Here is a 26,645-nt window from a genome sequence, read left to right as displayed (position 1 = left end):
GTCTAGGTACAACAAGGGTTAAGACATTCAATTCATAAGCCCATCTAGATCTATTATGAACAATAGATAAAGGATGGGATTTAATATGATGGAAAAAACACTTACTATGAGACAACCAAGTATAGCATAATGAATCGCAAAAATAGACAAGATGACATATTTTTCAGATCTAGACATGGATAAATTAAGTAAAAGGGATTCAACTAAATTAGAAACGGAAGATGCTTGGAGATACTCCATATGCAATTCTAATGGTCTTGCAATCCAAATCCTTATAGAGAATTCACACGAAAAAAACTTATGTTAGTTTGATTCTAAATTCTTGTTACAGAAAACACGCATTGGATCTAATTTTTAAAAACGGGATAACTTTTTTCTAGTATTAAGAAAACAAATGCGAACTTTCCATAAAAGCATTTTAAATTGAAGATGGATTTTGAGATTTCAAATAAAATTCTACACCTTACTATTAAATTTAACAATGTTTTTCTGTAATTGAATGATCAATTTCTTGTAAAAGGGTAGCTCCAATAATGTTGAAGAGGTTGTTTACTTAAAGGAATACATAGAATAGGCCCAAGGGTGTCAATCGGTCTAGTTCCGGTGCGATTTACATTTTGACAATGTGAAATTAAAAACTAAACTAGATAGGAGTCAATCAAAACTAGAATCGATTTGCATTCAGTTCGGTGTAACTAGTTTCTATTTGATTTTTGTTATCCGATTCACTACCGGTTTACATGCGGTTTGTAGTACCAATTTTGAGAAATAGTAACAAAAACAACCTAAGCTTTTCAAACCTTATATGTTCCCATGTTTCCCCATTTTCTCCCGATCTCCCCTACTCATATTGTTTCACACGCCTGCGTGATAAAAAAAATCATCCTATCTTCACTCGTCCTTCTTTTCCTTTCATGTTCCTTGTTTTCCCATTTCTTCTCCACTCTTATATGATAGACAAACTATTTCTTTTATCAGCAACTATGGTTTTGTTAATCCATTTTAACATGATCCATCATTTTTCAATCCATATTTAAACATATATATTACATAGTTAGTCCCAACATATTTTACTTATTTTATGTTTCAAGTATGATGCAACAATTATTGTTTATTAAATTAAAAATTATTTTATTATTTAATCTAATTGATACTTGGACTAGTATTTGAGTGAGCGGTATTGGTTTTTATTCGGCTTAGAATCATCAATTTTACCTTGCAAATCAAAACTAACAGAGAAGAGAACATATGGAAGCAAAAGAAGATCATTTTTCTACGGTTTGGTTTGGTTTGATTCTGAATGGTTGGTTTTGGCTCCATTTTAACACATCTGCAAGGATAGCATTTGCAATTTGAGTCAATAGGAGATGCAACTATATAGTGAAGTAAACTACTTCACTCTTCATAATGATCTCCATCCCATTTTTTATTTTTTATTTTTTTTATTTATAAATATAGTAAAAGTTTTATGACCTCGGTGCCCTCTAATGTACGATACCATCTAGTCACACCTCATGGTGTACTCCCCACACGGCCACACTGCATGCTATAGAATCCTATCCCTTTTCTCTCCCACCTCATGGTGTAATCCCCTCACAAATCTTCACAACAAAAAAAAAGTAATCTCCTCATTGATTTTCCCCCGACCAATCTTTCTGTTTTTTAAAGAAGAATTGTCTAGATTTACATAGATAAGAAAATAAATTACAAAACAAGTAAGGTTTACTTTATTTTACACTTATAAGCCATGGGAGTGCTTAGAGATGTAAACGGATATTCGAAAATCCGTATTCGATTCGTGTTTGTATCCGTTTAGGAGAATCTGAATCCGTTCAAAACCAATTGGATACGAATATGATAATCTCCTTATCCGATCGATTATTATCCGATTTGTTTAGCAATCTAACGATGTAATAAAATATCTGAAATATATCTCTGTGTTCGTCTATCCTTTTAAGTTTACCCTATTGAATTTTGTTATCTTGTTTTTATAAGTTTATAAGTTTATAAATTAAGATAATGTGATTCTTTTTATAGATTTGCTATTAGTGTATATATATATTATTTTATGCAATGTGATACATAGAATCACATATCTATTAAAATAAATACAAGATAAAATAAAAAATAAGAAAACATAAGAAAATAAAAAACTACGAAGAGTAGAGGAAATGGTACTTGTTGAACTTCAAGTCTCAACCTTAACCCTCATCATCAAAACAGTAAAGATGTCAACGGATAGTCAAAAATTCGTTTTCAATCTATGTTCATATTCATTTAAGAGAATTTGTATTAAAAAAATTATCATCTGAAAATTATCCGAATCCATCCGAAAACAGATAGAATATTATTCAAACTCATCAAAATATAATCAGATACGAATATGATAATGCCACCATCGCACCGAATTCGATCCGCATACATCGGAGTGCTAAAATAGACCACATTATTGTTTTAATGTAATAGATCTTGGAAATTGTCCATTTTAATAAATTTCTTCCAATGCCCAACGGTCAACAATTGACACTCTTGACGTTTGCCATAAAGTCTTGAATGATCTCGCGGAATCTTCCATCACGTTCAGTTCCGATTTCTCAGCTCTCTGTCGTCTCTCTAATCTTCCCTTCTTTAGTTCTTTATGTTTGATACACTCTATAGAGACACTAGCAGAAGGGGGAAGATTCAACTTTTCAATGGCGCATTCGCTTTTGTCTGCACTTTCACCTCATGTCTGTGGCCAGGGGATCCACCGAAAAGGCAAACCCATTTCTCCTTATCTTCTTTTATTCCAATGGCGTACTCGCTTTTACCTTCATCTTTTTTGTCCCATTTTTTGCGATCTTGTTGAAATTTGTCCATTTTGGTTTAATTTAGGAAAGCTCAGGTTTTTCTTACTTGCAATACTTCGATTTGGGTCACAAGATAAGTTTTTTTGTGTCAAAAACGAAGGATACAGACCAAGACTCTGTAAACTACTGTTCCAGTTGGATAATTTTTCATTCACTTGAAACTTGAAAGCTAAGCTTGGATTGAATCTTCCTCCATTCCACTTCATTATTTCGTTTTTCCATTTCAACTTTAAGTAAACAAAATAAAAAACAATAACATGATAAGCTTTTTTTGGCTCTGAAGCATCGACTCTTAGTAGGACCCACTACAAAAATAGGATGGAGATGAAGGGTGGCAGTTAAGGAAAGATTCAATGGAAAATAGCAGTTAAAGAAAGATATTATTTAGTCTTTTTTAAGAAATTTAATTTGGTGGTGACTTAGAGTGAAAAGGAAATCCATTTAAATACATGCAGGGGATGTGCTGCTTGGATTCAGTTAGTTGAACTGAAATCCTTGATAGATCTGACCATGTTATTTTAGAATAATTTCCCTTTGTTTTTAGTTATACTGGGAATTAAATGAAATTTAGTAGAAAGAAGATCTTGATGACGCTTATATAATTCGAGCTAGGGCACTGTCAAGACTGATCTGAGTCCAATTGCTTCAATCAGATTTGGGTTTACGTTTATTTTACTTGAAATTTCAATTATTATCAGATCTAATTGTATTTGTTATGTTTATAATTGGGTCATGTATGGAAACAACCTGATAAGATGCTGTGATGCTCATTGTTGTTGTTGCTGCTGTTTATATTAGTTTTATTATTCTGTTCCTGAATACACTTGTGTACTTGCCTTAGTTGCCTATCATTGTTTTTCCCATACCTTGGCTTGGGTTTTAAATTTTAACTAGAAGGCTAAGAGGTAGTCTGGTTAGGTGTGAAGTCAAGTGATGTATAATTTTTTTTTGTAATTCAACAAGATACTAAAATAGTAACTAAACTTTACTTCACATCTAACCAAACGAACCCTATATATAAAATCCTCAATCATTAATTGCTCTTTAATTTGATCCAAGTCTGAATACATTCAATTTTTCTTTTATAAGTCACAACTGCATTATTGTTGACTGAAAATTTTGATAAAACAATATGGAACTGATGTATCTTTCATCAGGTACAGATCCTGTATGCATGCTACCTGGATCAAATCCTGATAAACCTAGATCTGATATGTTTCCAGCACTAATAGTAATAGCATGAGTTTAAATACTAGGTTTGTTTCCAATTTTGGAACGATTGGATTGTGAGTCGATTAAATTAGTAAGTGAAAATTTTCTGGTGGAAATTTCAAACGAACTTATTTGGGAGGCTTTTGGCTGTTTTGCTGTAAATTTCTGTATTCGTCATTCTATCTCAGGAATACTAAAAGCAGATTTGTTCCCTATGTATCGCTACAGGTGGGGAGCCATGGCTTTGCAGTTTTCCTACAAGGACAAAGCTGATGAATTTGAAGCTTCCTTATGGCTCCAGAATAAGAGCAGGAACAATTTCTGTGACCAATGCTAAAGCAATAGAAATCCCCCATCAGTGGTATAATCTTGTTGCAGACCTCCCTATCAAGCCTCCTCCACCTTTGCATCCAAAGACTCTCCAACCGGTTCAACCTGAGGATTTATCTCCTCTGTTTCCAGATGAGATCATAATCCAAGAGGCTAGTACTGATAGGTTCATCAACATCCCCCCAGAAGTTGTTGATGTTTACAGGCTTTGGCGCCCAACCCCACTGATCAGGTTTTTGTTTGTGCTGGAGCATCATGTGTATGGTTAAGAAGCTTGATTTCCTCTATGGTTGAAACCAACAACTTACATTTTACAGTGCAAAGCAGGGCCAAGAGATTAGAGAAACTTCTTAAGACACCTGCCAGAATCTACTACAAATATGAAGGTGGCAGCCCAGCTGGATCACATAAACCGAACTCGGCAGTCCCACAAGTATGGTATAATGCACAACAAGGAATCAAGACTGTGGTGACAGAAACTGGTGCTGGTCAATGGGGGAGCGCATTGGCCTTTGCCAGCAGCTTATTTGATCTCAATTGTGAGGTAAGAGCAGCTATTTTATGGTTATGAAATCTCAATGTCCTATGATCTCATCTATTGATCAGTCAGTCACCTTTGCCTATTTTGCACAGGTCTGGCAAGTTCGTGCTTCTTATGATCAGAAACCATATCGTAAATTGATGATGCAAACATGGGGTGCCAAGGTGCACCCATCTCCATCTAGCATAACTGAGTTTGGGAGGAAATTCCTCCAAACAGATCCATCTAGTCCTGGTAGTTTGGGAATTGCTATTTCAGAAGCTGTAGAGGTTGCAGCTACACATGCTGATACCAAATACTGCCTGGGAAGCGTTCTGAATCATGTGTTGCTACACCAGACTGTTATTGGTGAGGAGTGTATACAGCAGATGGAGGCATTGGGTGAGACCCCTGATGTCATCATTGGTTGTACTGGTGGAGGATCCAATTTTGCAGGGCTTTGTTTTCCATTTATTCGTGAGAAGTTCAATGGGAAAATCAATCCTATTATAAGAGCAGTTGAGCCTGCAGCATGCCCTTCTCTGACAAAAGGAGTGTATGCATATGATTATGGGGATACAGCCGGGATGACACCATTGATGAAGATGCACACACTTGGGCATGACTTCATTCCAGACCCCATTCATGCTGGTAGATATCACTTCGTTTCATGGAAGCCTCTCCAACCTCCCCCCCCCCCTGCCAAAATGATTGTCATTTATATATATATTTTTTTTCTTTTTCATACTTTCATATTGAGGATGACTGGGTCATTGGCAGGGGGTCTGCGCTACCATGGTATGGCACCGTTGTTATCACATGTGTTTGAATTGGGTCTTATGGAGGCACTGTCTATTCCTCAGATTGAATGCTTTCAAGGTAATTAATACTTTCTTGACAGTGATGTTACGAATACTTGCTGCAAAGAGGAGGCTGGTTTTGTTAGTAAAATCATGTTTACTCCAAAAATGGTCGATGTTGTATGAAAAAATGATGTTAATTCTGACTCTGAGCTTGATATTGTCATAGGTGCCATACAGTTTGCTCGGTCAGAAGGTCTGATTCCAGCACCAGAACCAACTCATGCCATAGCTGCCACTATCAGGGAAGCTCACCGTTGCAGGGAGACCGGAGAAGAAAAAGTTATTCTCATGGCTATGTGTGGTCACGGACATTTTGATTTGGCAGCTTATGAGAAGTATTTGGAAGGAAGTATGGTTGATTTATCATTCGAAGATGAGAAGATAAAAGCATCTCTGGCTACAGTTCCTCAAGTTGTTTTCTAAACTGAATAGCATAAGTTGAATAAGATGGTGACTAGGATAGATAGGTGAAGCACCTACTAGGCTTCAATGAAATTTTGAGTTGAGTTGGTCAGTTTATCTTTCTAAATGCTTCTATATTTACCCTTTTTTCTTCCTTCAGTGATAAATCATCCACCTAACTAAATTCACAGCTTTGTGGTTGTCACTTCTACAATTTTGTTGAATGTTTCCATGTTTGTCATTATAGTACTCCTAATAATCTGTAAGTCGATCTTCCATTTCAGATTTGATTGGAAAAAGCTTGAAAAAGACATTGTAAATGTCACAAAGCCCTGCATCATCATTATCCAAATACAGTGAACTGTATTCAGAAAGAGACACTGCACTCATCAAAGAGGATGCAAGAGTACAACAGGCTGGTTGTGTTCATATTGAACTTAACAATGCAAGGTAGGTGTAAGCACTAAGATTTGATCCATTGCAATGGAAAGAAAATCCATTTCCTGAACTACTGAGATCATGTATGAACCGAATGAAACCGCATAGGTATCAATTAAAATGAACTGATTGGTTCGATTTCAGTTTTGAGGTTATGAAAATTATTCGGTTTTATTTCCAGTGGTTTTTTTTCCCACAGAAGAAAAAAAACACTGGAAACGTGCTTGGAAAGCAAGGTCCTTTTTTTTTTTTTTTAATCAACACAAAAAAATTTTGTTTTTCTATTCTGAAACAAATCTTGCGTAAATAAAAGAAGTTGAAGACCCAATAAAGAAATAAAATCGACCCGTGACTCACAAGCCATTGGCTGTCCTCTAACACCCTACAGTAGATATGCTCTTCTCCTAGATCATCTACTTGTATGTGTACGCTTCACATGCGGTTAGGTGATGATATATGTTTTTTTATTCTTACAAATGGACATATCCATCCTCTATGTTGGCATTAAGAGTGTATATAGGGACATTTATTGAAGCACAAAAGACACATGTCATCACTTAACCGTGCATGATATGGATAGGTACGTGATCCAGATTCGCCCTACAGAAGGTATGTAATAGGTCTTATTATTTTCCATTTAGAGTAAAGATTTGCCCTTGTATTTACTGGACAAGTAAATGGGTAAGAGAGGTAAAAGGAGGTATTTCTAAATATAATGTCTCATTGAGACTGCTCCCTCTGGATTCCATGTGGGTGGTGTTCAGGTCCCAAGGATCGTTCTCGTACAAGGACCCTGAGCCACACTTCTTATTGAGCTTCAAAATTTCCGTTAGATTTGAGTCCGGCTCAGCTCCTCGTACGAAGACGCTCCTTGGGAGTTCCCCTCCATCCACATGGAATCCTTTGCCCCTTGGGACGTTCAGATCCCAAGGACCATTCTTGTACGAGGAGCTGAGCCACACTCGTTGGATTTTTGCCAAATAGACTTTAAATGGGCCTTGGTTTGTTAACCATGCCCTTGTAAATAGATTCTGGGTGTTAGGAAATTAGATGGTCTGGACAGGAGCCCATTTCATTTTGTGGGCTCCAATTTTGAGCTAATAATACAGCTTAAACATAGACTTGTTGCATATTAATGAAACAGAGGATCCGGGAGCCCGTTTGGACGGGAATTAATCCAAATTTCAAGGGGATGTAAGATTTTCACTTGCTGTACTAATTGGCACCTTTAATGTAATGAATAAGGATTTAGTAAGCGGATTTGGTATCAGTGATACCGATTCAAATTGACATGCATTGGATAGATTTATCCTTATTTTTCATTCAAAAAAACCGGATTCTTTATTGTTTTGCCCATGTTTTGTATCGATCCACGGATATGGGATCGGTTAAGAATCGTCATCAGTCTCTATTGATATCGATATCTATATGAATAGACCAATCCGATCCTTAAACTTGGTAGAAATTGAGGCAGGATCTTCCTATCGTAAGGAAGACCATTCGTTAACCATTAATGAAGGGAGACGGATGTTACTGTAACTTTGTTGTCACGAAGTCTCCAGTGGATTTAGCCTTTCAAGTGAGAAGTTCACCCTCCACACAACTTGTTGGCTCTCCGTTGAGTTCCCACAATGACGGATTCATCTTCCCACTTCAGGTACTTCAGATTTTTCAATGAAGAAGACAAAGGGGAAACTTTTTGTTTTTATTTTTTTATGTAAAAGAAAAGGAGAGAGATCCAACTAAATGAGAGAAACTTCTAATTAATTACCTAAAAGGAAAATTAATCCCCTTTTAGGTAATTAATATGAATGTGAATGGGATCAAATCCCCTTAATCTGGGATATGGGAGTTTAAATTTTAAATTTAAACTCTCACTATTCATAAACGAGGTTCTTCATATGTCAAATTAGGTGGCGCTTAGTTTAGTGCTTAGGTAAACTACAACTTTCCCTAATTAAAATCTCATGGTGGGAGGATTCTAAAATGTGAATGAACAAATTGTTGAAAAGTCCCCATTTTGGAAAAAAGTTGATTTGATGCATAAAATAAAAGGGACAAAATCCCATAAATGGAAGATGTATATCCCATTGACCAAGTTTAGTCAACACTCAAAGTGTCTGTCATCTCTTGCCACGTAAATGAATGATATGAATAAATATGGATCGGTCATGTGTCAAATTTTATTCTATACATAATTGAATTAAATATTTTCTTTCTATTTTATTGGAATGTATCCATATTTTTTCATGCATGTCTAATTTACTCTGACAATTACTGTGCACTATCATACAATCTTAGATTTTTCAAAGCAACCAGTTGGAAAATTCGGATTGGATTGAAACTCACATGTGAGCAAGACATTTTGATCGACTGTTAGACCATTTTTTATTTTTTTCTCTACCTAGATTGCCATGTAGCAAATATTTAGGTGCTATTTTGACAATCATTTTTAGATAGACAATTTATAGAACCCTCTACCGCTTTCAGATTACTCTCCCTCCACTTGGAGATTCCTTTCTTCATTGTGAGTGAAGAGAATCTGTTTTTTTTTTTTTTTTTTTCTTTTCTTTTTGTGGTAATCGAGCATCTATGCATCACGTGTAGGCTACATAATAAGTGAAAAGTACAAGTTTCCATCAACCATAGAATGAAATTTGACTAAACTGTCGTACACATAATAGACAAAGCCTTTCGAACTAAAGAGTCGTCCATTACACCATTGGACTCCCTAAAAGTATAAACAAACTTAGCATCAAAGGGAAAAGATGACAGGTGGAGAATATTAGTTCTAATGGACTGAGTGGATAGGAGGATTTGTTGAGTGAAGAAAATCTAGTTATTGGAGTGTTATCATCGTTACTTCTCCTTAATTATGGAGCCTGAAACGCTATTGACATTATTCTAATAATCTCATTCAACCATCAAAACATGTGGATTAAAAGATTTTTTCTTCAGTATGGATGATAGAAAACTCAATCGGGAACCAAAAAAAAAAAAAAAACTAATCATATTTTCTCCGTTTTGAATTTCATGGATTGAGCCATAGGAAAAGTAGCCATAAGTATGAGCGTTGGCCTAGAGGTGTCTTTCCAATCCAAACCGGTTGGACAAAATCGATCAGGGAAACTAAACCGAGCAAAACCCTTATTGGTTTGGTTTTGATTTGAGCTTTTGGGAAACTGATGGAGAACTGAATCAGATCGGACCAACAACGAAAAAAATATAACATTACAAAAGTAACATGTTTTTCTATTACTTTTAAGGGAAGAGTCTAGGCACACCGCACACGGCACACCATTGGTATACTGTTAGCTAGTGTCTGCTATGTCTGTCTCTCTTCTCCCCTTTGAAATGACTCCTTTGCTCCTCTTCTATGATGCTTTAGCCCGTGCCCTCGTTAGTTCTGTCCGTTAGATTATCGCATGCGGATGGTTTGTCTGAGCCTATCCCTCTCCCTAGTTTTAATGTACATATGTGAAAAGCTGAAAGCAAACTGATAACGACCCAATAAGAGCGAATTAGCTTAACCCGATAATAGAAGAGCGAATCGAACCCAAAACCGATAAATTTCAATCTAACGAAAAATCGGACCCAACCGATTGATAGACATTACACACCCACTTTGGGCCATCCGACTAGGACGGAATATGAAAGAAGGGTTTTTTGGTACTTTTACAGAAAGAAAATGAAATAAGAAGCGGGTCTGTTCTCTCTCTCTCTCTCTTCAATCTCGGAGACAATACTGTTTCTCCAACAACGGATGACGTCACCAATATCGCTCCGAGATCCATGTCGCTATCCAACCGTCCACGTGGTTCCATTAAACCCTTACTACTTATAGAAACCCTGAAACGTTAGGGTTGTTTCTATCCAATCTTTATTTGACCACGTGTCCACCCTTCGAGAACCTCCACTAAAAAAAAAGGCCTTTTTATTTTATTTTTCGGACAATTTCCTCTTCTCTCCCCTCCTCCCGAGGCGGCTCTACGTGCCCCTCTCCTTTTATTACCAAGTTTACGTGCCATCTTGCTCGTTCTCATTGGCCCGCCCGTCCCCTCAAGTGGGGACCACTATCAACCAATCTCCCATTCGTCTGATCCTCACCAATCATGTGGGTCCCACCCCTAACATTACAAACACGTCTCACTTTCAACCAATCACCTTGTTACGCTGTACTAGACATTGACTACACACGTGTTTCCTTTCCACACGTGTCTGTTCCACAGTTGTTATAAGTATCGGCCCTTGGCCTGTTCTGCATTTAGTGCGTTCTTTTCAGAAGAGAGAGAGAGAGAGAGAGAGAAAGAAGGGATGGACAGTAGGGGAGGTTGCTGCATCGCACGGTACTCCGGAAATCCATACGAAAAATCGAAGGTCGACCGGATAATGCTTAGGTATCGGCCGATCGCACCCAAGCCGGTTGCCGGAGGAGGTGTTACGGGCAGTTATACACCGGAGAATAACGAAAGCGTGTTTAGGGGTGGGAGAACGAAGAGACGGTACGTGAGAGATAATAATAACAAAAGATGCAACCGTAGGAGAAAAGTCTTTACGGAAGAGAGAAAGGATGGTTTAAATGATACTACCGTGGTAACGCTCTTACCGCTTTTGCCTGAGATGCCTGATCGGAAAGATATACCGGCAAGGAACTCCCCGCCAGATCTGAAAGCAGCTCCGATCTGGCTGGGGGAAGAGAGTAAGGTGGTGATGCCGCAACCGGTAAGGCCGGTAGGGTCGTTGGTGACGGTGGAGAGGGTGACGGAGGTGTATGTGGATGGGGAAGATCTAGGGAGTACGGATGAGGAGAGGAAGAAGAATCTGAAGAGGGACACCTGTCCTGGTTTTATATCCAACGGTTTAAACATGGTGGAGTGGACAAACGAGGCGTATAAGAGGATGATCGGGGAAGGGGAATCACGACCGGAGATGGTGTGGTTGGTGACGAAGGAAAGGCTGCCTCTGACTTGTCCGGCGTTTGCATGTCTAGTGAGGTTGCAGTATACGTGTCGTAAAGAGAAGCACTCTCTGACGGTTCCTTGTGACGTGTGGCGGCGAATGGACGGTGGTGGTTTTGCATGGAGGTTGGACGTGAAGGCTGCACTCAGTTTGGGTCGATAAATCTACTGAAACCCTAACATCTGCAACAAAACAAACTGTGAATACTTTTCCATTTTTATTTTTATTTTTTTGTTTTGGTGTTGCTTTCCTAAGCTTATATTATCTTCTTCTTCTTCTTTTTTCCTCTAGAAAACGTTTTTGTCTCTCTTCAGCTAATTTTAATGGTTTCCATTTGATCAAAAGGTGATTTACATCCATTTATAGTTTCTATTTCTTATGCCATGAAAGGTCTTGTGAGAGAAGAAGAAGAAGAAAGAAGTCTGGTTTTTGGTTGGGAAGCTTTTGAGTTGAGAGAGAGAGAGAGAGAGAGTGGAGGGCATGCAAGGGGACAGGTGGAGGTTTAGAGTTGGGTGTGTTTTGATATCTCAGCCATTTGTCTGTCTCTCTCTCTCCTCTAACTTCTGGTTGGTTGGCACGTGAAGAAGAGAGTATAAAAAAATAAAAAATAAAAATTTTGGTGTAGGGAAGCATCGCAATAGCAATATACACAGAGACAGATCTTGAGGTTTGGTTGAGAGTCGAGAAGCTACATGCATGTTGCCACGTGGCATTTTGTGATTCATAGAAGAAATTTGGTTCTGGGGTGGTGATGTGGTGAATTTCAATTGGTTACTATTTTTTTTTGAATTTTATTACCTTTAGAACATTGTGTCCGGAACTTCAGCTTTGTTCCCTTTCTTTCCTCCTAATTTATTTCTCTTATTATTAATATTCTTTCTTGGAGGAAGATTTTGATAAATTTTTAATAGTTTATACTATAAAATTTTCATAAACAAAAAGATTTTCTATAAATAATTAAACATAGGACTCTAGGTTTGCTCTACTGCCTACCAAGGAAAGATTTAATAATATACACCATGTGTTTGATTAGTTAAAGTTCAAATTTGGTGGGAGGTAGGACCTTATTAGTCTTTTACAAACAAATTAGTCATGTGGCAAAATAAAATTTTAAAATTAATTTCAAGGTAAAAGTTTCATTAAGTAGCTTGCCCATTAAGCTTGACCAATGTTTTTTTTTTTTTTTTTTTTGGTTGATTAAATTATGGTTGAATTTGGTTTTGAAATTTAACAAATGTATCTAAAATTAAAGTGAAATTTTTAAAAAAAAAAAAATCGAGCATCGATAATCTTCTTGCGAACAGGTGTCAAAATGGAATCTCGTCCAAATTAAAAGTGGTATTCTTAATAAAACTAAAATCTAAGAGATATTTACGAACTCGTCAGGGAAGAAGATCATTCCATTTCAGCGCGTGTGAACCTTCTGAGGTGGACTCTTAACTATGTTTGATATAATGATTGATTTATGTGTCTTATCTTTTTTCTCAAATTCAATTTTGTTTGAATTTTTTCTTTTCTAGACATCCAAACATAGCCTTAGGCTCATGTTGTAGCCCTATTCTATTAGTAACATAAAATTCACTCCATTTGCCTTGTCATGTGGTAAATATTAGGGCCATATGATCTTCCTGGGTAGCCATTAGTTCATATTTTCTCACTCCTAGTTTTATACATGGTTACCTTGGGTGGAGCCTTTCCATGTGGGTGTCTTTGATTAGAAGATATTACAATTTCTCTCACTGTGATTGTAACTGCTAGGACAATGAATTTCGGTTTTGTCAGAAAAGTCAAGTTAGTGAGAGTTCACTCCTTTAAATCATAAGTGGAAGTCTCATTTCAATTTGGTTGAGTCATTTGAGTCGAGTAAAATAATTACTAAACCTAGTCAAGAATCATGTAGATTTTTCTAATGTAAAAAAAATATCAGGCTTGGTTTGAGTTTGTCTGAGTCAAAATGAAACCCGCCTAAGTCCGGTTACCTTTAACCCTTCTCTTTCATTCCATCTGCCATCAAGACCTCACCACTATCGTCATCTTGGTTGCCACAACTAGACATCAGGTGACGCTTGCACCTCCTCATGGCACGACATCCATTGGGATCTCCTTCTCCCTACCCACATCAGCTCTGTCAAGCATTCTTTGAACCACCTATGCTCAAAGAACTTAATGTAGGGGAAATTCGATTTTACCATGATTCATCTCAATCATGTTTGACTTGTCTGAATCACTAGGTTTTGAAGAGGACGAATCAAGATAACTATCCCGTCCCATCAAGATAGACATGCCTACCTTGTTGATGCTTTCATGTGCTCTCATTGACCCCTTCACGCACGAAGATCACGATCCCCCACAAAATACTTCCCCAAACTTAATTTTGAAATTTGATCCTACACACCACTGTAATCTTGAACCTCACTAGGGTAGAGGTGGGAGTTACTTGAAAAAGGAAAGGCATTACCTCAGCTCATATGGTAGTGTTACCAAATTACCCTTTTGGGTTACCTTATTTGAAGTAACTGCTACTTTTTAATATTAACTTTGATGAGACATCTTACCGTTGGTTGGCTTGCTCTGCTGATCTATAATTGGAAAGGGTGTGCTTGTCGTCGGGCAAACACAGGATTGGTCAATTGAGTATCATATTTTACTTTTGAGTGGTCTAGCACCCTTGACCTGGAGACTCGGGCAGGTCAGCATCGCAATCTCTCTCTCTCTTCCTTCTGCTTTCTGGCTTTTCTTCTCAAAAATCAATGTCATATCTGCCCCACTACTACTACTACTTCCGCTTTCCCAATCTAATTTTTTCTTTTTCATTGGAAGCACTGAAAGCATTGAAAGGTAAACCCCAAAGACCCGCAAAGTTTGATTCCTCTGTATAATGTACGAACCAATAGGAACTCTCCACATGCAACCGCTCACAACCCTAAAATTCCAACCAAAATTATTTGGTTTCGCTTTCCATGCCATGTGTCCCCTGCAACTGTTTTAGAAAGCGAGATAAAGTATTTATTATTAGGAAAGAGATTGCTGCCAGCTGTGTTGGGTTGGCCAATGAAAGCACATGCACGGATACCAATTTGAGGTGAGATTCTTTATTCTATGGGTAGGATGGGCATTTTGCTCTTCTTATGTCTTATTGCCTTTCCACTGTTGGTTGAGGATGAAGGGTGGAAATGTAATAACACATCTTCTCTCTCATCCAACGGCTGAAGGCATTAGCTTACATGACAGATGACCATTACATATATTTTAATCATGTGAGACGGACATTGACATTTTCCCTATCTTCCTTTTTGACAAAATAGTTTCTGGCACTATTAAAGAAGAAAGGGAAAAAGATCTTCACTTGATGGTGTTTTTAATGTCTTCTCACAAGGCATTGTGAGATGTGAGATGACAGTTTTGTCCCTTGGGTAGATACGCAAGTACTCGTATAGAGACTATGCGACCAAGTAGAAATCTTGTCCAACGAGACATTATAAATTCTCTTAAAGTGTCTTTCTATCGAATTAGGGTTTTAAAAATCAAGTCGAATCAACCAATTCTGGCTGGGCTGATCTCGACTCCCCCCCCCCTAGGATTTTTGTATGGAAAACCTTAGATGCTTAGAATATATAAATTTCTGGATCGATCGAGATCTTGATTATGGGGTTTTAACCTTGCATCAAATCCATCTAATAAACATTAGAGAGCCAAATAATAGAACAATTCATGCTTCTATGGTTCCACCTATAGGGGAAACAAAAGAGAAGAAGCACGACATCGGAGTTTGCATAGTAGTCGAGCAATTCTAGTTGTTGGAATCTAAACTCAATTTCTTATAAACTTGACATGAGTTGTATAAAGTATAAAGACTTGTTATACAAGGTTGGGGTGATATAGAAGATCTTAGCCCTTTAATGTGAATCTTCATTTACCGACCGGGTAATACGCAAGGATATATACTTAAGACCGATTTTACAGTTCTGGTCCAACCAGATTCGATCCGATTCACTATTTAAGAAGAGTTCTAAAAAAAAACTGTAGAACATCCCTTTTCTTTTTGGTATGGACTTAAAACAGTCTTGTTGCAAAACCAAAGTATATTAATAAATGATTTTCCTAAAACCAGTTGTTTTGATGAATAAACCCTAACCCCTATTACACCAAAGAGAAGATACATACCACACAGTTCCATGACCAATCAAGATAAAAGAGGTTTGTATAAAAAACAGAATAAACCAAAATCCTTGCCTAAAGCACCTGAATTATGAGCACTATTATTACTAAATTTACTAATATAGTCAAAACAGACATTGTCTTTATAAACCCAAATGGAATATTTTGTATGGGAAAAGAACTCTGTCCAAAAGCTACAAACCATCACTACTATTATCATTGCCTTACGCCAGCCATGTGAAATGACTGAGACTGAAATGAAGGGTGCATCTTGTTGTCACCAAGTGGATGAATCAAGAAGCATCTTGTTGTCACCAAGTAGGTGAACCAAGAAGTTGTAATTTTATTTTTTTGTCCATTCTTTTATTCGTAAAGGTCATTTAATGCAGATGTAATTTTGTCATTTCACATAGACAAACCCCCATGAAGGGTACCCGCCTTTGGAACTTGTACGTGTAGGAATACATATAGGCACACCTTTCCTGGAAGAGCAACTCCTGTACGTATGGGTATACCTCTTCATGAAAGGGTATTTGAACCCTATATATACCATGTCTTGCCTGCCATTTTACATACAACAAAAAACGGTTTCTGTCTCTGCAATTGTCCATTCCAGAGACTTTTTTTACCTACTATAGTTTATTATAAAACAGAGTGAAAGTATAGCCTTTAGAATCCTTTTGTACTCTTATTAGGTATTGCAACCTATAAGTTTAGTGAGTTGTTTTATCTAGGAGGGCTAGGTGCAAGATCAACCTAGTTGCAGAAGTGGGGCATGTAAAACCTTAAGGAGAGTATCTATCAGATACGATTCAACTCAAATTGTTCGTGCTTGTTCCTGTGTGTGTTGCTTGGAATTCAATTTCTGGTTCGTATCTTTATGCGATAATTGTGCTATTGTAAGTATTTATCTATCATTATATATCAGATTAGTCTTACAAATTCTGCCTTGTATAACAACTCATCAGTCAGATTTTTTAGGAAGGTGGAATGGAATTATTTCTTTGCCACATCACCAAACAAAGTTCTGAAATTAATTAATGGTGTCTCTTACTTCTCCCACCCTATTCAAACAAACAATGAAGTTTTTTGAAGTTTCATAAAAAACTACTCAGCTTATCTCACCCCTTCTCCCCTTACCTTTTGCTGGCAAACAAACAGGGCCTAAAGAATTAGGTGGGTAGGCAAGTGAAATTGAAATGAAGCTAACCAGCTTGCCCAGGGCCTAAAGAATTAGGTGGGTAGGCAAGTGAAATTGAAATGAAGCTAACCAGCTTGCCCAGACCAAACTTTCTTATCCTTGAAAGCAATCACCTCTAACCACCAACCCACTCAAATGTATACTTAGTTATGCTCTCAGGTCAATATACTCAAGGTCATGAAAAGATATTCTATTTATTAATTAATGTATATTTTTTTATAATAAAAAAATTAGTAGAATGTCTTATCAACTAGATGGGAATTAAGGGAAACTTTATATTTGATGGTAAAGATAAGCAAACCCAAATGAATTATTGTGTAACTACTTATATCAAAAAATAACAATCCATATATTGGATGGCTTCACTACCAAGCCCATGGCACCAAATGATTCCATAATACAATAATGTTTCTTGATACATTATACTTTTGAAAAACGAATTCTTAAACTTAACATGTAATTAGAAGAATTCATAAAAATTGATTAGAAAATATAAGAAATATTAATTTATGAAAAATCAAAATTATTTTTGGATGTAAAACTTTTTTTTGCTAGAGGATATAACAAATTATTTGTGTAGAAGTGATTGGTTAAGCTATTACGGTACTATAAGGACACAGATATACCTCATTAGTTGAAGGTTTGGAATGCCCCCTAATTTTGACATCCATTCCGTTGGTATCGGTGAAAGAATACCTTCTTCACCTTGGATGAAGGAAACTCGATCCTTTTCTTTTTAGTTGTTATTACTTGGTAAGACGATGAAGTGGATCTCAAGTCAATGGATTTTGAAAGAGATTCATCATTGTCCAATGTAATTTGCTATTAGTCAAAAATGCTAATTCACGGCCCCATCAAATTAAGATTTCCTTCACAATGGTCAATAAATTTTGCCAAGTGATAAAATAATATAACAATTTCTACAAGTGGATAGACAATATTGGAGAGTCTAAATATCATTTATCAAATTTCAAACTCATATTCAAGTATTCAACCATATAGTCCCCCTTATATTAGAGTCCGGTGAATCTTCACGTACGTGGGCGTATGTGAACGACTCATAACTGTTCAAATGAAATATTCTCACAGATTGGATTCCATCTGAACAACTGTGAGTCGTTCATGTACGTGAAGATTCCCCGCTCACCTTATATTATCATGCATCTCCATGTATGTCCATGCATGTTAATGATATTCCAACCAGCTAGATTTTCTAAAAAACAAATATATAATCTTATCCACCCACGCCAATAAGATATACTTTGTGCCCTTGTTCTATTAATAGATTATTGTTGCCTAGATACTTGCCTGTTTCCTAACTTCTATCAATTTGTTCAGTTTGAAAATCTACTTCAACCAGTAGATTTTGCCTCTCTCACATGCTTCACCCAATAGAACTTAGACACATCCAAGCAATTACGACCCTTCAATAAAAATTGGGGGAACCAAAAAGAAGGGTGAAGAGGGGGGGGGGGGGGGGAGACCAAATCTCTATCATCATTTGGCATAAGTTATAAAGGTAGAGAAGTGCCAAAGGTTGGTAAGAATGTCTCTTCTACTTTTATGTTTGGCTGCTTCTACTTCAAATAAATGGGTTCTTTTTTTTCTCAAATGGGTTAGGATTAGGGATGTAAATGAATAGTCGAAATCCGTTTTCGTATCCGTTTAGCACTATCCGAATCCGTCTGAAAGCTAAATAGATGCGGATACGGATTAGGCTATAGCTATTCGAAAAGCTATAGTTACATGTAAATGGATAAAATATCCGATTTGTATCCATGTCCGTATCCGTTTAGCACTATTTGAATCCGTCTGAAAGCTAATCAGATGCAGATATAGCACTATCTGAGCCGAATCCTATCCGGTTACATCCCTAGTTAGGACTTAGAACATTGGGATTAGTCACTTTGAGTTTTGAGTGCTTGAAAGTGAAAATGAGAGAGAGAGAGAGAGAGAGAGAGAGAGAGAGAGAGAGAGAGAGAGAGAGAGAGCTTGTGGACTAAAGAAGAAGAAAACTTAATCCTAAACCTAAGGATGGAATCATCTCCTTGTACGAGCAAGGCACAACTTTAATGGTGAAAGGTCAGCAGCAATCCCATGTGCAATCCTTGGTACTTTCGATCATATTCATATCTTGGGAATCCTATGACTTTAGAGGTGGCCACTTGTGGGTTCTTATTATCCACTTTTCATCTTAGATTTGTTAAATAGAAAGAAAGAAAAGAAATTTTGTTTGGCCTAGTTACTATCATTGTTATTGTTCGAGGGTCCAACCCAAATTCTTTAAGAAGTTAGGTGGGGAGAGCTCCTCAAATATATGAAGGCACTGATGACCTAAACAAACTGATGTGGACTATAACTTTATATAACTCCTGGCATATCTCAACATTCCCCATCACATATAGCTTTGGTATATTTGGTTCTACTCGTGGAAAGAACTCATCAAATATACAAAGGCATCAAAGATCAAAACAAATCGATGTGAGATTATAACTCTATAACTCCCAATCAAGATTCTAAAATTCGGGTTTCGACAAGGTTTCAATCAGCCAGAAATTGAGTTCGTCTCGATTTCGACCATATCTCGGTCAAAACTTGGGATTTTTTCCCATTGATGGGAAAACCAAGGTTTCGACCCTAAAACAAAGTTTTTAAGATCTGATTTTTTGCAAGTTACCTATTTTTCACATTTTAAACACAATCCATGAATTACATTGACAAAAAAAATCATTAAAAATAGTACTTATGGTTACTGACCCCAATTTACTACTGCATTATAAAGGTATTTGTCTCATTAAACTTGGATTGTTGATTGCCAATAAAGCGGCGAAAGCAAGTTTTGTCTGTTCAGTCAAAAAAAAGAGTCACAGATAAAGGGTAACTTGGTCATTTCAGACTCCATAATCACTTTCTTCTCCCTTTAAATGCGCTATCTTCCACTTTCCCAGCTCAACCGTAGGCCCCAAGACACAGACATGCTTAACATTTTTTTAACGTTAAAATAAATAAAAACGAATCCAAAATGGATTTTTTAGTTTTTTCAGAAAATTGTAGAGATAATAAAAGTATCATAAATCCTCCATAACGGCTATTCTTCTTCTTCTTCTCTCTCGCTTTCAATGGGCCAATCAACGGCTAGTTTTCGTGGTTTTTAGCGCTGCAACTGTTCATTCTTTGGTTTCACTTTAACTAACCCCATTAAAGAGCAAAGAAGAAATAGAAAGTTGGAGAAGCAGCAGAGAAAGAGGTGGGATTGTAGGAAGAAGGGACTAAGGAGATATGGATTTGAGCTCGTTTGTCACGTCGCTTGCGACGTCTTTCATGATATTGTTGTTTTTGATGCTCTTCTTCGTATTGCTTTCGAGAAAACAAGGCAACAGTGTTGTTTACTTTTCGAATCGAATTCTCAAAGGGTTGGAGCCATGGGAAGGGTCGAGGTCAAAGAACCCATTTGCTTGGATTCGAGAAGCGTTGAGCTCCACAGAAGCATAGCCTTGGTTTCGACAGGTTTTGCACTGGTTTCGATCGAAAGATGGTTTCGGTCGAAACCTGTCGAATTAATGGATTTTTTAAAATTTAGGTCCAACTCGTCTCGGAACCTATCGAAACCGAGTTATCTCGATGGTTTCAACAGGTTTCGATCGAGTTTTGATTCCATGCTCCCAACATCTCAATAGTTCTCTTGCTCAACCCCCACAACCCTAGTCTTAATATTAAAAGAATCCGTACTAACATTATTAAGAGAGAGATAGAGAGAGAGAGAGAACAAGCATCATGTTGCATGTGCATGGTGTTTGGGGAGGGAGAGAGAGATTTTACATGCAAAAGCTACAAGTATTATTATGTATAGAATACTAAAAAAATTAAGAAGTAATTAATAAATAAGTCAAAAATGGAAAGCTTAATCATTTGACTATTAAAATAGAATTCCAAACCCTAAACTTGGAAAAAGAAAATAAGTTGGGTGAAGTGTGGATTACAAATGAATGATTTCAAAGTAGGAGAGACACAAAAGTGATTGATGATCATCCAGGGTCTATCATATCCCCACCACCTCTTCAATAATACTACTTGAAACTGTTCATTTAGAGCCTACCACCAAATCATGATAAACCTAACTCTTCCATTTATATCAATTTTAAACCAAATAGAATCTATCTCTTTCTCTCTCTGAGAGAGAACAGATGCCAGTGATGATATCCTTCTTAAGTTGGATAAAATGATGACACAACATTGGAGAAATGTGATGGAACTCTTTCCACCTAAAGTTTCCAAAAAGCATCTTTAGAGTGGGGTTGTATGATTGCTCATAACTGTGCAAGTGTGACTGGAAGGAATATATATCATGAAAGGAAAGAAAGAAAGAAACTATATTTAGATAGAAAGCCATAAAAAAGCCCATGAGGACTGAGGGGGGGGGGGGTGCTGAGATTAATATAATCACACAACACGTTCTTTTGTCCCCTCCTACTTCTTCAGGTGTTAGTACATCACCATCATCCCTTTCAATGCCTTTGTTCTCTTACTATTTTTTTAAGAGAGATTTTCTCTCTTAATTTTCTTCTAATCTCTTTTGGCTTCTCCATTAGGTAATCTTTGGTCTGGAAAGGGAACTTCAATGGGCTCTTATTGGGCAGCATCATGATCCACCGGTCCGCCCCAAAATCTTATTCTTCATTTTTTTTTAATAAAAATTAATGGATCGAGTTTTCCTTCAGCCACGGTGAATGGATTTCCATTCATGAGGTGAGGTTCATATGTGTGCAATGGGTATCTAAGGGTATTCAAGACAACATACTAAAACCTAGGAGGGGTTTGTGAACCAAATTAATGGATCGAGTTTTCCTTCAGCCATGGTGAATGGATTTCCATTCATGAGGTGGGGTTCAGACACGTGCAATGGGTATCTGAGGGTATTTTGGACAACATACTAGAACCTAGGAGGGGTTTGTGAACCCTAAGCTGCATTTGGTATGCATTCTTGGAAGGTATTCTAGGTTGATTTCGCATTCTTAGATGATAAAAATAATTGTTTTTATCGTCCAAGAATGCAAAATTGGCCTAGAATGCATACCAAACACAACCCTAAGATGGTGGTTTTCCATTGACCGAGTGGTGGAGGGAAACTTAGTTCAAAATTAATTAATCACAAAAATATCCAGATAAAAAATTAGATAAAGATTCTTGTTTTGCGCTTTCTAAATTTCCAAGGTTTAAACATAAGATAAGATATTACTATTGAATCCTTTATGTCTTTGTTCACATGGTAGGTATTCTTTCCATTTCACAAAGTTTTTACCTTTTCTTTTTTAAGAAAAATTCAATAGAAAAATAAAGGGAAAAAGGTCTTTGTCCCATGAGTCTATCTCTGTCCTCCCCATTTGAAAAGACACTTCTGCCCCCTTGTTTTAAGGAGGATAGAGATAGACACATGGGAGTGCTGGCGTAGTACAGAAAACTGCTTCCCAAAAATAAAATAAAAGAAAGTTTTTGTCGACTGTGGATGAAGAAAACATCAATATGTTCAAACAGTCATAATTACTCTCCTTATAAGACGAAAGGTTAGTGATGTCATCCCCCATATAAACTGATGACCTAATAGGAAAATTATGGAAAATCAGTAGATTTTATTTGTTCCCAACTCAAGAGTTGGTAGTCACTAGTGTTTGAAAAATCATATCAATTCGGGCCTATTTGGATTAGTTCTGAGTCTTTTGACCAATCCGGATCGGACCAATCCTATACAGAAACTAGATTCTGGATCAATTCTGACCAATCTCTAAATTGGAATTGGCCAGGACCAATCCAGATCCCAATTCTTGTTTTTTAAACCCTAGTAGTCCCAGTCCTATTTGAGGACCACAATATCTGTCCCTTTGTTCAAGAATTGTGAGTTAACTACTAAGGTAGGCCACTTCATCGGAAGAGGAGGGGAGGAAAAAATTTAGACTAAGGTTTAAAATAAGAGTCTTAATTTATTTATTTTTTGGTAGAATTGTTTAATGGCTGAAGGTTACAATATTGTGCTGTGGGTGAAGCACCTTGACCTTCATGAACTGTTGCAATACTTATAATCCTTTTTGTTTAATTTTGAATTTGTTTAGAATTAATTTTGTAACTCTTAAATAAATTGGTCAATTGCATTACACCACTCTATAGTGTATTAAGAATATGTAACCTTCTTTTGAATTTCATTGTCTTATTCCTTAAAGTTCTTCGAGTAATAGGTAGAAGAAAGTTTTTAAATTTTTTGCAAGTAATTTATCATTGGGCAAGAGATCTGGTCTCTATACAAGCGTCTGGGCCAATGGGTGAGCACGTCTGGGTATCTACCCAGGGGGCAGAGGCATCATCTCACGGTTCCTTATGAGAGGGTGTAGGAAACACCACCTAGTATAGATCTTTTTCTCTTTTGACCATGGGTTGTCATTGTGTGAAATGACAAATTTAACCCTTTATAAAGGAAAATTTGTGTAAACTAAGATGACAAAGAAATATTTCATCAAAAAAAAAAAAGGATGACAAAGAAATAAGGTTACAAATTATTTGTCACCTAAATGGATGTCAATAAGAAAATTTTGTAGCATCCCTTGAAGTTTGATAAATTCCAAAGGATTATTTCCATATTTCCCTACGTCTTAGATTTCCCAAAAAGAAAAAGAGAAGGATAGGCACACCATCTGCATGCAACAAGCTAGCGGGCGACACCAATAGGAGCAAGGGAAGGGAAATCATATAGAAGGAGCACGGGGTCAATTCAAAGGTTGGGAAGAGAGAGATAGACACATCGGGCACTAGTTTGTGGTACATAGGCGGTGTGCCAGCCTTTTCTCTTCAAAAAATTTTACCATATTTTAAACCTATTTTGCACGTTTGGACAAATATTTGATTCCATCATGTGATAGATGGGCTTGAAATTTGGAAACTTGCTCTTCATTCCATCCATTGCTCTAGACCCTTTTCCAATAGGTTCTCTAGAGTATTTCCCCCTAATATCTATCTATGCTCTCTCAAAACGTGGTGAAGAGCCTTGTTTTAAAGTTGATGGCATTATTCGATCCTTCAGTGACAAGTCTCATTGAATTCCAGTGGATTTCGGATGAGATATGGATATTTGAAGATCCAGGAGCTCAAAAATGGAGATAAAACCCCTTAACCAATAAAAATAATGACTAATTATTTTAAAATGGTTTTAGTTAATTCAAATCATGTTAATGAGAATAAGGAAGAGTTCCAAATTGATTGGGATCTACCTAGCCAAGTTTTAGCTGAATCCGAACTACAAAATACATTAAAACATGAACAATTCAGTAAGAAAACGCTTATGGCCCGACACTTGATGGGTATAATTGATATCGAGATCAACTCAGCTAATGCTCGCCCTCATCATCGGCTCAGGCATATTCCATGATGGCTCCGTCGGGCTCGGGTTATAATTAGGTACTAGAATCGGGCTTTAATCGGATTATGGGATTATTTAAATCTAAAAGGACTTTACATGAAGCAGCCAATTAAAATTTAATATTTTAAATTTACAAAAAGGTGTACCATATTGCGACCTCTTTTCTGTCTTTTCCCATTAAAATTGAATATTCCAACCGTTTGAACATGTCCGATTCATTAGAAATAGTGCAACTTGTGGTGGCCCATGATATAAATTTAAGCTCAAATTTGAATGAAAATAGATATTGAACATTTAATTGGGCCAGCCCAACAGAAATTTAATGTCATAAAATATACCCAATACATTAGTATGTCTTTCAATAGGCCCAGCCCAACAAAAAGTTAATGTCATAAACAATTACGATAATGTAAACAGATTTGGGCCAATAAATCAAACAGGGTCCAAGCCCGTAGCAAAGAAGTTTTCAAGTTAAAGGGTCTAAGCTAGGTCGGGCCTTGAATCGATCGGTCTGGTCGGGTGCCCGACAAGCTAGGACTCCACACCGGGACCCCCCGATTATTAAGCTAGGCCTGGCCTGAAATTGACACCCCTAATTTCAGGTCAACCAGATTTTGATTGATTTATTTATTTTGCCTTAGAATCTTTGAAAAAACAAAACTTTCAAACCATAACTCCAAATTTAATCATTAAGGTTCTATTTGTTACGGAGTAAAATTTTACCTGACAATTTTCCTTAAAAAAAGTTGACTTATAACATTTTATATGTATACAAGTTTTCCAATATTTTTTTTTAATGAAAACAAATATTAAAAAACTTTTCAACATGTATAATTTTACATTTACAAAATAAAATTTACCACGTAAAATTTTATAATATTGAAAATACACGGAAACACAAAGTTTATACCAAGTTTAAGGTCGTTTGACCTATATACCTTCAATCTACTCAACCTTCTTACTTCTTAAGGGTATTTTAGTCATTTCATTTCATTTTCTTATACCCCCATGGAATGATACAAAATTTCAAAAAATATGTGTCCCACACATTGCTATAGGACACCCATTTATCATAAAATTAGGTGAGATAGGGACTAAATAAGACCTCCAAACCTAAAACTGTGTAGGAAGATTATCTCCTCCAGATTGCTGATCGGCCAAATTCCCCAGTTCCTCTAATAGGGGGATGGTGGACCCCACCTGGGTAGAGTGTTTGGGCATGGGTGGAGAGGTCATTTTCAGCCCCCCTTTGTTAGAGGAACTGGGGAATTGGCCGGGCAACCAACTGGAGGTGATAAAGATCCGTGACCCACACATTGCTATAGGATACCCATTTATCATAAAAATAGGTGTCTACTATTACGTATACTGATAAATTGGAGCATGGTTTGAGGGATCGGTATTGGCCGAGACTGATTCCAATATCGATCCAATCCGATCCAGTTGTACGGATAGGGGTAAAAATGTAAAAAAATAGTTTTTTTTTAATTAAAAAAACAGGGACAAAAGTATCATATTTGCCCGAGTTTGGATGATCGCGATCCGTATCGGCCGATCCGATCTGATCCAGCCTATACCGAGATCACGAACCATGCACTGGAGAGACAATAGAAAGAAAAAAAAAAAAAAAAAACCCCAAATCACAAAACTCCTAAAATCGATTCTCTTTCCCTTCGGTCTTCCACTCTTCCCATTTTGCACCGTTTCCTGCAATTCCTGCAAATCATCCTCAAATAAAAAAATAAAAAAATAAAAAAAAACCAGTTGAAGACTCAAGGAGATCTGAAGTCCCTAAACCCCTTCTCTTTCTCTTCGGCCTTCCCACTCTGCGCCGTTTCCTTCAACTCATCCCCAAATCGAAAGAAAAAAGAAAAAAAAAAACTCAAAATCTGAAGTCTGAAGGTGAGATTTGCGAGAATCGTTGAACCATTGCGGCTCTGAAGGCAATTTGTGGCTGGTAACAGAACCCTCTGCGGCTCTGCTAGTCTGCGCCCCTCTTCCTTTTGCAGTATACTCTGCTCTTTCTTCATTGTTTCTTCTACAAATACGATAGGCACATGGTCGACATTATTGATTTTTATGTTTGGTAGGAACCAAGAGCAATCAATATCCCAATTTTGAAAATCTAAAAACAATCACATTATTGGTGCATTTAAAAGGCATTAGTACTTCTGCGAGAAATGAGCATGCTTTAAAGATTCAAGAATGGATCTGTCTTCATAAGCTTTGTGCCAACTTCTTTCATGATCTGGATGCTCTGTATTGCTTGTTGGCTAGGTTGCAATAGAACTTGCTGTCTACAATCTTTAAA

General features: G+C 36.9%; 2 protein-coding genes across 2 annotated transcripts; both read left to right on the top strand.

The window, feature by feature from the left end:
• Nucleotides 1–2,660: 2,660 nt before the first annotated feature.
• On the top strand, nucleotides 2,661–6,381 carry LOC122671694 (tryptophan synthase beta chain 2). The gene is made up of 6 exons (XM_043869069.1): nucleotides 2,661–2,757; nucleotides 4,290–4,623; nucleotides 4,719–4,935; nucleotides 5,025–5,562; nucleotides 5,692–5,790; nucleotides 5,941–6,381. The coding sequence occupies exons 1-6, from the start codon at nucleotides 2,694–2,696 to the stop codon at nucleotides 6,195–6,197; spliced, it is 1,509 nt and encodes a 502-aa protein (XP_043725004.1). The 5' UTR covers nucleotides 2,661–2,693; the 3' UTR covers nucleotides 6,198–6,381.
• Nucleotides 6,382–10,901: 4,520 nt separating this feature from the next.
• On the top strand, nucleotides 10,902–11,739 carry LOC122670655. The gene has a single exon (XM_043867611.1). The coding sequence runs from the start codon at nucleotides 10,929–10,931 to the stop codon at nucleotides 11,733–11,735; it is 807 nt and encodes a 268-aa protein (XP_043723546.1). The 5' UTR covers nucleotides 10,902–10,928; the 3' UTR covers nucleotides 11,736–11,739.
• Nucleotides 11,740–26,645: the final 14,906 nt, after the last annotated feature.

This window comes from Telopea speciosissima, chromosome 8, assembly GCF_018873765.1.
Source record: "Telopea speciosissima isolate NSW1024214 ecotype Mountain lineage chromosome 8, Tspe_v1, whole genome shotgun sequence".
Lineage (NCBI taxonomy): Eukaryota > Viridiplantae > Streptophyta > Magnoliopsida > Proteales > Proteaceae > Telopea > Telopea speciosissima.
Note: the sequence above shows the minus strand (reverse complement) of the source record. Positions and strands in the feature narration are given on the sequence as shown.